Below are 14,034 nucleotides of genomic sequence, written 5' to 3'. Positions count from 1 at the left end.
TTCCATTGCCACATGACAGAGGCAGTCTGGAGAGATAAATTAATAGTAGCAGCTGCTTCTGAATACACAATGTGGGACAACTTGCACCTAAGCACTCCTAACAAATAGTTTTTTTCCAAATTATATTCAAACCAAATTTGCCTTTTTTTTCCTCACATGTAGAGGATTGTAAAGAAACCCAGTTTGAGATTTACTCTGAAGGGGTCTAATAAAATGTAAACTTGGAAAATGTTATATTCTTTATTTTATAAATAGGAAGGTTTGCTGTGCTAAGATTGCGCTCTTCCCAGCTATCTAAAAAAAGATAGAAGAAAAAATATTTTTTACCACTATTGTATCACTTTTGTATGTGGTGATCATTATTCCATATTTTTATGGTTTCTACCTACTTGAAGTTTGGCAGGAAACTGGCAGTAAAACCAAAGGGTGACATTGCAGAAAGCTAGACACACATTCTAAATTTAGCAAGGGGACTTTTGTAGCTTGATCATGGTTTTCCAAAAAACGGATCATGTAAATGACAAAATAGTGAACGCAATTGGTAAAAAGAGAAATTTGCTACACGATTTACATTAAAACATAATCTAGGAAAGCAATATACTATTACAATTTTCAGATACATCCGATCACAGAAATTAAAAGGTTTTCTAATGTATTAAAAACATGGGATAGTCGGAGCCCGCAACCATGCGCCACTTGACATGATTAATAAATTAACAAAATAAATTAACAGCAGAAAGGGAACTATTCTGTAGAAGACAGCAGATGAGAAACACTACCTTACATTAAACAGCTATGATTAGAATGACTTGTGTACGTATGTGTTAAATTTCAACGTCAGGCTATATTAGTAAGGGCACAAATCACAGCTCAAACAAATGCAATAGCAATAGATCACCTACTGTTGCAATGAAACTGTACCTTGTCAAACGGAATGGAATACTTCTTTAATACTGAAGGTGAAATGAGTGTCATCTTGTGGCGGAGAAAAGCTTCACAGTCTTGTGAACTATTTGGAAAGAAACCTAAGAAAAAGAAAACATATTTCATTGTTTAATTTTAATTTAACAATGTAACTATTTCATTTTCAGAAAATGTGGCCCAGGTGCTAGACAGTGATAAAATGCTGCGGATGTGCAGCATTTCCGAGTACCTGGACCGAACTGCTCTTAGCACAGGACTGGCAGAGCTCCAGATTCGGATTCACTAAGGATACGAAAACCCTCATTACGAGTGACCCAGTATTTGCTATGATAGTTATAGCACCTGATACAATTCCTACTCTGCGAAAAGTGCGAATCAGACTATGAGGTTACATGCTTTTTGGAAATAAAATTCACCAAATCACACGCTCCGGTAAATACAGGCGATTTCCCACCAATAAATATCAGAAGTTTTAACCCGTCAATATTTTTCACAAAACTCGTAATTACGATACGTGCAATAATAGCAGCTACTGCACATTTCACAATTAACCGCGCTGCTCATAATGAGGGTCCGAGTGTTCTGTGACAACTGTCGCACTATGGATGACTAACAGTAAGCCACTACAGCTATCAAACATGGCTGCCGCTCTAAATGCTTCAGACGGATAGAAATGACACATTAGGGTGGTCTTGGGGCCCGGAAAACATCACACATTTCACTGAATGAATGAATGAAGAATATAGTCCTTTATAGATGGACGCTAAAACAAAGAGTAGCAATAGTCGTGAAAACAAAGAGTTGCATAAGGGGGAATGCATTTGGAAGCCAGTATAAGACTTTGGGGAGTTTGGTTAGGAGCATGGCTAGCCTTATACTCCGGGATGATAGAGTATCCTCTATTGTGCCCTAGTGCATCTTGGCAGGGGATAAGAGGAGTACTGTGGCCGGTAAATAAAGCACAGCAAATGTTGTCACCCTCCATAGAGCCCTAGGCACCAGAGCTACTCCTCAGTTGGCAGGTTACGCGGTCTTGATCAAATCTCAGGTTATTATGAGAGCACACATTTTATGTAAAAAGTGACATGACTGCAAGAGGCAAACAGAGCAATACACAATGATCTAGCGTAAGAGTTTCCCTAAAGGTCATGTCAAGCTCAGTAGCAAACGGTTAAGGTTGAACGCTGATGATAAGTGTCCTTAGTCACTCGTATGACCAACATACATTTCCTGGTGTAGCGAATACTGGAATGTAGAAATTCCCTATTGCCACAAATGGAAATGATCCTACTCTATAACATAATAAACATTCACAACTTCGGTGCAGGGGTTCAGTAAGTTTAGGTCAGAATACATTGCAATACAGTGGGTTTACATAGTCCATAGGCATTTGACACATACATTTACCATTTTTCAATAGAAGATGAAGGATGCAAAAGTTATTGATCCTGCGAGAAGCAAGGAAAAGCAGACGTGTCGTCCTGTTCGACTCTGAATGTTTTTTTTTCCAATCCACATCCATTTCCTTGAATATTTCAAAAGAGCATATTTTAAGGATGCCCCGTTTTGCTGAACACACACAACTATGTCTGGCATCTCGTTGCAGAAAAAAGTAATGAAATTATACTAATAGGAAGACATTTTAGAATTCACTTAAAACAATCAATAACAAAATCAATAGGTTTGACACCTGCACTCCAGCAAAGACAAAAAAGTCTAAAAAAAATTCTGCTGCAGTTCAAAACAATAGAAAAAAATTATTTGTGCATATAAAGCACGGTTGAGAAGTAAAAGTACGATTAGAGAGTACATTTCAGATGTAAAGTACGCTCTCTACTATTCCAAAGACGGTGGAAAGATGCACTCAAACAGCCAACAGAAAAAGGTGAAAAATACTTCTGTGGGATTGTGCATTATGTGATTGCATATGCCCAAAGGACTATTGCTAAAGATGGCTGAGCCGAAGCCCCCGAGAGAATGTATATAATATAATATGTACTCCATGAATGGTGCTTACACCATTACATGTCAAACCTAAAAATCAGGCCTATATTTGGTTACAGATAACCAAATGTACACCCCTTATCCAGTTATACAACATGTACAAACAATGTAGGCTCTACTGCTCCTCAAACTACGTAAACCTTTTAACTCTATTTTTCATGAACATTGGCCCCCAAAGTCCTATTACTTTTATAAATACTCCCCACTGACATTTCCCACAATAATTTTGCTTGATCATAGCTGCTGTCCAGGGGAAACCTTTTCCCCCAAGTTGTTCATTATTGCCATTAACTAACATGTAACCAATCTAACCCCTTTCTTGCAGAAACATGGCTAAAGTCAAGTCAAAACAAAGACTCAAAGGGAAACAAAGGTTGTCATAGAAAATCGGGTAACATCAGCCCTAAGTTGCAACAAGCAAACATAATGATCTTAGTCCTCTGCTAAAGTGTTGAGGAGAGGATTCCTAACCATAAGCACGTTTTGAAATAATTGGGCTGAGAAGGTTTTTACAATACAACCTGCCATAGCACCTATGAGCATTACTCCTCTGTTCCACCAACCTACATTAGTCACATGAACTCTCTGGTCATATCTGTGCCCTAGTTGATTCTTGCAGACAAATTCAAGCCATGCCATAAAAAATGCAACCTCCTGCACTGCACTTGGTGACTCATAAATGTGTAGATGTGAGAAAGTCCGAGTACAGCACAAGAATGAATTCAGAGGTGGCATAGGTGGGCATATGGAAATCAGCAGGCTAAATGAGCAGGCTAACGGCAGATTCTGCAACGTTTGATTATTTCTCAGGTGTTTGACTAGATCTCGAAACGTTATCATCAGTATCTCTGTGTGCAGTTAGGTGGCACCATGCGGCATTGTACTGATGCCATCCCACTCTGGAAATAACGTTCAGAGCCTATTTAGAGTCAGTCGCTATCAAGGCTGTCCGCAGCCCGAGATGAAGAATCCCAATAGCAAATTGGATGTGACCAGTGTGCAGCTTCCTAGACTTGGGATCTTACTGATGGGCAGAGTCAATTACACAGAACAGGGAGGGTAAGTGAGGAATCTGCAGATAGTGTTTTTACCAGAAAGAATGTTACCAAAGGTAAGTACTGTGCTTGTGATAGAGACTTTTTAACAGATACCAAAGCAGTACCTATTTGGAGGCAGGTCTGTGAAGGGACTCAAACCACAAAGTCCTCCAGGACCGAGCAGGCGAAATGCCTCTCTCGGTGAACATGACAATTCAGTGCTTAAAGAATGTATGATTAAACCCCCACAAAGCCGCCAGACAGATGCCCAGGACAGGAACACCATGGGCAAATGTCATGGTAGAGGCTCTGGCTCTTGCAGCACTTCCAGAGGCTACTTCTTGGCCATTGCATAGCAGATCGTAATGCGGAGAACAATCCAGCAAGAGATGGTCTTTTTCTGCACAGCAGTGCCTTTTTTCTCCCTGATGAACCCCATAAAGTGCTGATGTTCTCTAAACGTAAAAACTCAGTGCTCTTTTGGGGTCTAAGTGACGGAGTCTCTCCTCCTACTTAGAGGGCTGAGGCGGAGCAGAGAATGCCGGTAGGGCAATGGTTTGACAGACGCAGAATGGCATCACAACTTACGGCATGAAGGATACTCAGGTCGGCAGCACCAGTCTATCTGGAAAGAAGGTAGTGTAAGGCGGGCTAACACAGAGTCTGAAGCTCATTCACTCGCCAACGTTACAGCAATTAGTTACGCCGTCTTGAGGACAAGAAGCTGCAAGGGACAGCTGTAAAGCAGTTCAAAAAGAGTACCCAGCAAATAAGTGAGAATCAACTTAAGGTTTCACTGTGCCATGACAAAAGCAGATGGAGAAACCATATTTTGCAGGCCTTTGAAGAAAAAAAAATCACAATAGTCGATTTAAATAATGAAGGTGATCTGGCAACTGCAAAAGTCTGAAAGACCAGAAAGCTAGCCTTTAATTATGTCCATAGCAAGGCCTTGCCGGGCGGGGGTCAGTACAAACAATAAAACGGCAAATAACTGCCTGGAGTGGGTCTACCTGCAGTGTGCTGCACCAAACCATAAATTTATCTCAACAGCAGGCATATACAGTGTATGTCAAGGGACGCAGGGGTGCCAAGATGACATCAAGCATCTCTGGAGGAAGGTTGAAGGTGTTAAGCGGTCACCACTCAATCTCCAAGCTTGAAGGTGGCAATTGTGAAGAACCAGGTGCAGGACCCTGCACCGATTCTTTGATAGCAGAGCCTCCAGGAGGGGAAGCCTGATTAAAGGATAGATGCTCATGTCCAAGATCTGGATACCATACTCTCCGTGCCCAATCCTAGCCACTAAGAGGACTTGGGCACGGTCGGTAGGAAAGGCATACATGAGTCCTGGGTCCTATCATTGGGGGAACGTGTCTCCTAGTTAGAGACACGTTGGAAACTCCAGTGCACTGAACTGCTGACATTGCATGTTCTCAGTGGTGGAGAATATATTGTCCCACGGTTCTCCCTATTTGCATAAGAGACCTTGCGTCATCTCTGGGCGCAATTGCCATTATTGATCTGCTTGGTATCAGCGGCTAAGCTCGTCCACCCTGGTATTCAAGAATCCTGCGAGGCAGTTCACGACCTGGAAAATTCCTCGATGGTCCAACCACTTCCACGGGCTCAGTACATCCTGGCACATGGTTTGCGACTCCACCCTGCCCTGTTTGCTGCAAGAACACATGGCTGTGATGTTTATATGCATGAAGTAGCACAATTGGAGAGGAGGAGGGAAGCCAGAGCACACCCCCTGCAGTTACTAATCAGATATCACAACATGGTGCAAATGGCAAATGGTATAGAACCAATTTTGTCTATATGGAAGGTATTCCGAGTTGGGTACCAAACAATTTCCTAAAGAGATGGCAATTATATTGGAACTGGAGGCCTCCCCACTCTTTGTGACATGCTTTATCAATGGCGACCTCATCCCACTTTGGTAAGATAATACCACCAGGGCTGACTCAACCTCAATGCCTCGGTCTTTCCACTGGTGTCAGATTTTCACCTCAGACAATTAACATGCTTGTTTTATAACATAGGTCATCAGATGCACTCACACTGAAACCATAAGTAATCTTTGACTGGTGTGGATTGTGCAATTCTACCTGGGCAGAACATTTGAGAAACTCAGACCATCCTATACCCACAGTTGAGCGCCACTCGTAATAATGTAGTCAGAAAAAACATTGGTAGATTTTTTCAGGTAGCTCACTGCTGTTCAGTTTACTTCATTTCTGTTCTTGACAGGTTCTGCAATGACCTCGCTTGTGCTAAAGTATCGTAAGTCACCTTTTAAATCACGTGTTGACCCGGGACTGACCCAAGTGTAATGTACTCCCTGGAACCTCTTCAGAATCGTTTGATTCTTGGCTTACTTTATGCTTCTATATAGCACATCCATCATTGCAACCCTCCTTAATTTTGATAGAATAATCTAAGTGTGGCTAGCAATCTCAATTCACTGGCATGTAACACTAAAATAATATAAGGGGGAATTTTAAATAAGGCAAGCCTAGTGGTTCTGTGAGAGTGTCACCACATTAATAACATATTATAAGGGATATTCAACATATAGAAGGCATGCCTACTGCCTTTCTCAGTGTCACCATATTAACAGAATTAGCCAAGTCAGGTTTAAACTTAGAGCATCATTAAAATCATTGAAAAAAACACAGCTACTCCTTAAAATGAATTATGATAGTAAACATTCATTGCTCAATATTCGGGTTGTCAAAAAAGCATTTACTTTCAAAAACACATATGCGTCTGAGTCTTTCTTCCTTTCTTCACTTGCTATAGGTCACATAATATACCCATACACCCAACCACTAGGGGTCACCGCACTCTAGAGACCAAGAGTAAAAGCTACAGCTCTGGCAATGCTTAAGATTTTTTTTTAAACTCTCCCTGGGTCAGGTATGCTTCTCCCTAGGAGCAAAAGGGTGCCATATAAGACAATATTACAGGGGTGGGGGCTGCTGTACATCATAAAGCCTACTACACTTGAAAGTAATGGTGGCACCTCGATTTTGGCGCCTCTCGGCCGGAGGGCTTCTAAGAGGGCCGGCCGACCCGCCGATCTTCCTGGTCCTGGATTATCCTGGAGGCTGAGGGGTGATAGGCGTTCCCCCCGTTGCTTCACCGGTGGGGGCAGAGGTGCCTGGAGCAGAGAACGTGCCCAGAGAGAAGCAGCGGCCTAAGAGATTCAGTGCGGCCGGGGCCTCGAGTTTCGTGGTCCCCGCCCATCGAGATCGACGTCGGCTCTTGACCCCAGTCGGCGTCCGGCAGAGCCTGGAAGGCTGAGACCCCTGGGCCCCGGACCGGGAGACTGGGCCCCCACTGCTGGACTCCTACGGGCGACGGACCGGAGTGTGGCCGAGCTGACCCGTTACTGACGCTGCCCTGCGGCGAACAACGAACTGTGAGTGCCCCCCCCCCCCCCCCCCCCCTGGGACCTAGACGGTGGAATTATTGGTGGCGAATTCAGGGGGTCGGGCTGCTGAAGAAACTAGGGCCCGCGGCACCCAGCGACGAGGGACAGATCGGTCAGAAGCGGGTGGTCTACGCGGCTGCGGGACCACAGGGCCTGGGGCCTGATCTGGCAGCCACAGGTCCACAGCCTCGCCGGGGATCTACGCCAGTACTGGTGTGAGGGCGATTGTACCCCGTGGTGGAAGGAACGCTGGGTGAGGCTTATCCTGGACATTACAGACGAAGTAACGAGCCTGCGTTGGTACCACTATCCTACACGGCCCATCTGCGGTCTGCAGCCATGACCAGAGGAGGCGGGGGTCCCTCCAAGCAGGGGACCATCGATAAATTTACAGGGCCCAGTGGGGGTCCCGAGCCCTCGGGAGGAGGACATGGCGCGGGGCCGGATAATGCGGCGCTCATGGCAGCGATCACCCAGTCCAGGGACACGCTCGATGCTAAAATTGGTGCGGTGGGTGCAGATGTCACCTTGTTGCGTCAGGATTTACGAAACGCAGTAGCACGAATTACAGAGGCGGAATCTAGAATTTCGGTGGTGGAGGACGATGTCGGTTCCCTGAAAAAGAAAATGGCAGCAATGGAAAATATTCAGAGGGGTCTGGCACTCCGCGTGGAAGATGCGGAAGGGCGCGCACGCAGAAATAACCTCCGCTTTATTGGCTTTCCGGAGAGGTGTGAGAAGGGGAATATGGAACAGTTTCTCTCACAGTGGCTGGAGAGCTGGCTGCCCCCGGGGGTTCTCTCTAACTGTTTTGTCATTGAGCGTGCCCATCGAGCCCTAACACAGAGGCCACCGGAGGGTGAGCGGCCAAGGGCAGTGATAGCTAGACTTTTGAATTATCATGATCGGGACGCCATTTTGAAAGAAGCAAGGACCAGGGATTCCATTTTGTTTGAAAATCAAAAGATCATGATTTTTCCAGATTATACTAGGCTTGTACAGCAACAGCGCCATTCCTTCATTGCCGCCAAGGCAAAGCTGCGAGGATTGAAAATCCAGTATTCCCTGCTGTATCCGGCCCGCCTGCGGGTGGTTTTTCAATCGCGAACACTCTTCTTTGACACCCCGGAGGATGTGTTTAAATGGACGGACGAAACTGTGAGACTCAGGCCGAATGCCCAACCGGGACTCAACTCCGGCTCTTCCAGAGGTTCATCGCAGGAACGTGGTGACCAGACAGCCAGGAGCAGAAGGAACCGGAGGTCCAGATCACGGAAGCGATCTGCTTCTGTCAATGGGACACAAGACAGTGGACTCGGATCAATCTGGAAAGGGTCATTGAAGGCCTTGGGAGTACTCTGCTTCTCGGTTGCCGATACAAGCTCCTCTTAATGGGAGCTGCATGGCCGGGTCCTATAGTTTGGATGCATGACCAAGGCCTCTGTTGTTGATGGAGAATGACTTATTGTACATGTGTGGGATTGTGGGGGGGGGGTTCGGGTGGCCGCTTCTTAGGGGCTGCCATTCTCCTACTAGTGTGCGAGTTGTCTTGGGGGGGGGGGGGGGATGTTTCTACTGTTTTCCGGGGAGTTGGGATCCATTGGCATGGTTGGTCTTGGGTCCTCTGTTTTGGGCCCGAGGCTGCCCATGCCGCGACAGGTACTTCAGAGTTCTATGAGGTATAGGGGAGGGGGGTGTGGGGTGCAGATGGAGAAGGAAGGGGGGGTAGAGTTGGGGTTGGGGTGGGTCAATGTGGGTGGGGGGTCTGTTGCTGTTGGGGGGACGTGGGGTAGGTGGGGGACACAACACGCAAGTCTTTCTGATATGTTGATGTCGTTGCTGGGTGTGGCGTACGGGGCCTGATTGGGTGGTACCCCTTGATTATGGCTGAAGCGTCCTCAAGGCTCCCTAGTGAGTCCATGCGCGTAGTTACTTGGAATGTCAGGGGGATGCTCGATAAGATCAAACGTGGAGCGATTTTGCGATGGGGGAAGAGGGAAGCTGTAGATGTGCTATTATTGCAAGAAACGCACATGATGGGGACGAAAGTGCTCAGTTTACAGCGGTTTGGCTACCAACAAGTGTATCATGCCGGATTTGCCAGGGGGTCTAGGGGGGTAGCCGTCTTGGTGCACCGCAGGTTGGCCTATGTCCACGAGAAACAATGGGCGGATCCACAGGGTCGTTACATTTTTATAAAAGGTATGGTGGGCACTGAACCGGTGGTCTTTGGCAGTGTATACGCCCCTCCCCCTATGCAGTGGTCCTTGTCTGAGCGGCTGTTCACTGTGTGGGACGATATTCCAGAGTCCATGGCAGTGGTGGGAGGTGATTGGAACGAGGTGATGGATGTAAGCATGGATCGCCTGCGACTGCGAGAGACGATAGTGACTGCCCCCCCTTCCCGATTGACTGCAATGGTGGATGGGATGGGCTGGGTGGATGTGTGGCGCCATATGCATCCTAAGGTGCGAGAATATACGTATGTTTCCGCGGTACATGGCTCCTTCTCGAGGCTTGATTATGTGTTTGTGCCCGGAGTGTACCTGAACAGAGTGCGGGAGGCCGAAATTTTGCCGCGAGGGCTATCTGACCACTCCCCAGTGGGGGTCAGAGTTGATCTGCTTAATAAACGACAGCCTTTCAGGTGGAGGATGTCCTCGTGGCACCTCCAGCAGCAGGACTACGTCCAGCATCTACGTGGTGCGATTGCCCACTATTGGGAAGAAAACCTAGTGAATGACATAGACGCGGTGGTAGTTTGGGAGGCAATGAAGCCCACCATACGGGGCATTGACATTGCGTGGTGTGCGGCAGCCCGCAGACGACACCGAGAAACCATTGCTGAGGCGGCCACGCTTGTGGGGTCCTTGGAACAGCGGTGCCAGGGAGGGGGCGATGAAATAGCGGTGAGATTGCTCCTGCAGGCACAACAGACTTATGCGTCGGTGCTGTTGGACGAGGCTCGACAGGCATGGCTAGCCACGCGGAGCAGAGTGTATCAATGGGGAGATAAGTCCTGCACGATGCTTCATAGGCTGTGTCAGCGTACATTCCAGCCACTTGCACTGCCGGGCCTCACTGCTGAAGACGGGACGGCGATAACTGACCCGGGTGAGCTGGCGGCGAGCTTTGCCCACTATTTTGAGGTACAATATGCACCGCAGGATAGTCTGCCTGCGGAGGAGGTCGCCAAATTCATTGATGACTTACCGCAGAGGGCGGTCTCGGATGAGACCAAGGTAGCACTGGATCTTCCCCTTACGGCGGAGGAGCTGGGCGACGCGCTGGGGCAGCTCAACACTGGGAAGGCACCTGGGCCAAGTGGCTTCCCGAGCGAATTTTATAAGAAATTCCACCTCCAACTAGGGTCCCATTTCCGAAATGCGTTGGAAGCGGCGCGCACATGAGGTAGGCTGCCCCCTGACTGGCGTCATGCAGAAGTGGTGGTTTTTCAGAAACCGGGCAGGCCTCCGGACAGGCACGACTCCTATCGTCCGATCTCATTGCTCAACATAGAGGCCAAAATACTTGCCAAGGCGTTGGCGAACCGCCTGCTCCCGTATGTGACAGATCTGGTGCACCCCGACCAGGCCGGCTTCATGCCACATAGGGCGACGCGGCATAATATCAGGCGGGCGCAGGCGGCGGTTGATGCTATGGGTGCCACGGGTGACCGGGCAGCGTTGCTGCTGGCGGACATTGACAGAGCGTTCGACTCAGTTAGCTGGGCGTATTTATTTGCCCTTCTGCCCCGTCTCAACCTGGGCCCGGTGTTTGTTTCCTACGTCAAATTACTATATACAGATATCACTGCTTCAGTGCGGGTCTCTGGGGCAGTCTCGAAAGAATTTCCAATTGGCCGGGGGACCCGACAGGGGTGTCCACTCTCCCCATACCTCTTTGCTCTAGTTATGGAGCCTCTGGCCTCTTGGGTGCGCATTGACGCCCAGATGCGGGGCTTTGAGTGGGGTGGGAACCTTACTGATAGAATCGCGCTATACGCGGACGACGTCCTATTCTTTCTTACGGATCTCCCCAGGTCGGGACCCCGAGTCTTGGACATCATGCGTATTTTTGGGGAGGTATCGGGCCTTCATTTGAACCCACGCAAGTCTACTCTGTGGGTGTTGGGTGGTGGTGCAGCAGCAGGTCCCTGGGCGTCGGCATTGCAGGTGGCGGCCGGGGGGTTAAAATACCTAGGAGTGTTCCTCTCTGAATCGGTGGATATTGCATGGGAACGGAACATAGTGCCAGTATGGGAAAAGGTCCAGACGGATGTGAAAACATGGTCACGGATGTGAAAACATGGTCGCGGATGCCCCTAACCATTTTCGGTAGGTCGGCGATATTCAAGATGGTTGCGCTTCGGCGCCTCTATCAGCTGCAAAGCTACCCACATCCAATTAACCCCCGGTGGTTTCGACAGGTCAACTCAGTTCTGGGCCGCTTCCTCTGGGCTGGAGGGGCGGCCAGGGTAGCGCTGCGAACATGCTTCCTGTCTACGTACTGTGGTGGTTTAGCCACGTCGGACCTCTTATCCTACTATCAGGCCTCCCAGCTGCTGGTACTAAATGACTGCTGGTATGGAGACAGGGGAGACCCGGCGTATGCCCTGGAGCGTTTGCTAATGGGGAATAACACCCTCCATACGATCTTATACTCGGCTAGGCTAAGGCGGGCATTGCAGTGTGTTACGCGAGTTGTCTTTGAGGTGTGGCGACAGGCACTGCGTCGCATGGGCTGGTGGAGTCGATTAACGGCGGAGACACCGTTATGGCACAATGGGCGACTGCCCGCACTGGCTACATTGACGGGCTTTGATGGCTGGGATGCAATCGGGATCTCGTCGTTGGGCCACGTCATGACAGGGGTTACCCTCAAGTCGTTCCAGGAGCTCAGTGCAGAGTTCCACATGCCCAAGACCCAATTCTTCCGATACCTTCAATTCCGACATGCGCTAACGCCTAGCCTTACGAACCTGGAGTCACTCCCGGAATTCAGCCCACTCGAAGCAAAGGTATTCATGGGAGACCTTGGAGATAAGAAAGTGTCCCGAATTTATCAAACGCTGGTTACTCACTGCTCAACCGACCTCCTCTCACTCAAGGAGGCCTGGGAGGATGATGTTGGTCTCCTGGATGACGATGATTGGAGGGAGGCCCTGGAGTCCCCGCGTGGGGCCGCCATCGCCATACGGCTTCGGCTCATTCAGTTCAAGTACTTACACAGGGCGTACTACACCCGAGAGAGGCTGTGGAAGGCGGGATTGATTGGGTCCTCAGAGTGTCTGCGCTGCGGAGCTGAGAAAGGTACGCTGTTGCATACAGTATGGTCGTGTGCTGGATTGGTCAGGTTCTGGAGGGGCGTTTGGAGTTGCCTGTCAGAGGTATTAGGATGGGATCTTCCCCGCACTCCTAGATTAGGGCTACTCCATGTATTGGAGGGAGTCGGTGGAAATATATATAAACGCCATTTCTTGTTGTTGGGGCTTGTGGTTGCCAAACGGGACCTAGCGCGAGCATGGAAGGGAGAGCGAGCCCCCCCCCTGTGTGCGTGGAAGGCTGGATTGGATTACTTCATGGGACTGGAACGCCCGGTGTTTGAGGCGAGAGGGTGCCCCCGGAAGCACTTTAAGATCTGGAAGCGATGGGCGGAATATAGGGGATTGCTACTGGATCCCCCAAGGGAACAAGAGGCCGAAATACAGGTAGAGGATGCGGTACGGGCCTAGGCAGTGCGTCATGCCTACCACAAGGCGACCGAATACGGATTGTCTGGTATACTCACGTGTTAGGGGTTAGGGAGGGATAAGGGGTGGGTAGTAGGGGGGTTGGGTGGTTGGGGTTTGTGGGTGGAGGAGGGGGGGGTGTTCTGTTATTCGGCTTTTCTTGTGTAAAATATGCATTACAAAAAATGTGTCATGATGCTTGGTGGTGATCTCCAGACTGTGGGGAGCCACATATTTTCCTTTTTACCCATCTGCTCAATAAAATTTTGTTGTGAGAAAGTAATGGTGGCGGTGTCCCTGCACATTTTGGGGTACCCTAGAGCCAGAAGAAAACTGTCGAGAACGCCATGAAAGGCAATATGGAGTGTTCCAGGCCAAGTTACTGCATAACTAATGAGCGGGTTGCACTCTTTGTTTTGGTGCACAGCCTCATGCCGCACATTTTGTTTGTTTTAATATATTCCTTTTGGGTGCCCTGGTATACAGACACTCATATCTACGAAAGTAAACATACATTTTAGATGCAGTACTAATACACACAGGACTGCTTGTGGCGTGTGGCATAGTAGCATTTTCGTCGCAAGTGGAGTTGAGGTCTATTATACGCCTTTCCGCCTATACCACTTGTGCTGAAGAAGTTCAAGCGCGACCGGGCACAAGTCATCCTTGTGGCCCCGGACTGGGCACGAAGGTACTGGTATCCAGAGCTACTCAGTATGTCAGTCGATCCCCCGGTTCGTCTACCTGTTCAGGTGAACCTTCTGTCGCAGCAGCAGGGGATGGTCCTACACCCGAACCTGTCCAGTCTCCACCTCCATGCTTGGAGATTGAGCGGCGACAGTTGAGGCCATTTGACTTGCCTCCTGAAGTCTGTAACGTCATTCTGGCAGCCAGGC

At 48.7% G+C, this 14,034-nt stretch overlaps 1 protein-coding gene across 3 annotated transcripts in view; it reads right to left on the bottom strand.

Moving 5' to 3' along the window:
* Window positions 1-14,034, bottom strand: part of LOC144818446 (lysine-specific demethylase 4C-like) — a 1,795,190-nt gene that overhangs the window by 1,190,814 nt on the left and 590,342 nt on the right. For all 3 annotated transcript variants that reach the window (XM_078675868.1, XM_078675869.1, XM_078675870.1), the window contains exon 7: window positions 922-1,025. In XM_078675868.1, the coding sequence (XP_078531994.1) occupies window positions 922-1,025 (104 nt within the window). The remainder of the gene's footprint in view (window positions 1-921; window positions 1,026-14,034) is intronic.

Source organism: Lissotriton helveticus, chromosome 2_1 (assembly GCF_964261635.1).
Source record: "Lissotriton helveticus chromosome 2_1, aLisHel1.1, whole genome shotgun sequence".
Taxonomy (NCBI): domain Eukaryota; kingdom Metazoa; phylum Chordata; class Amphibia; order Caudata; family Salamandridae; genus Lissotriton; species Lissotriton helveticus.
The sequence above is the reverse complement of the archived record's forward strand: the minus strand, read 5'-3'. Positions and strand labels throughout refer to the sequence as shown.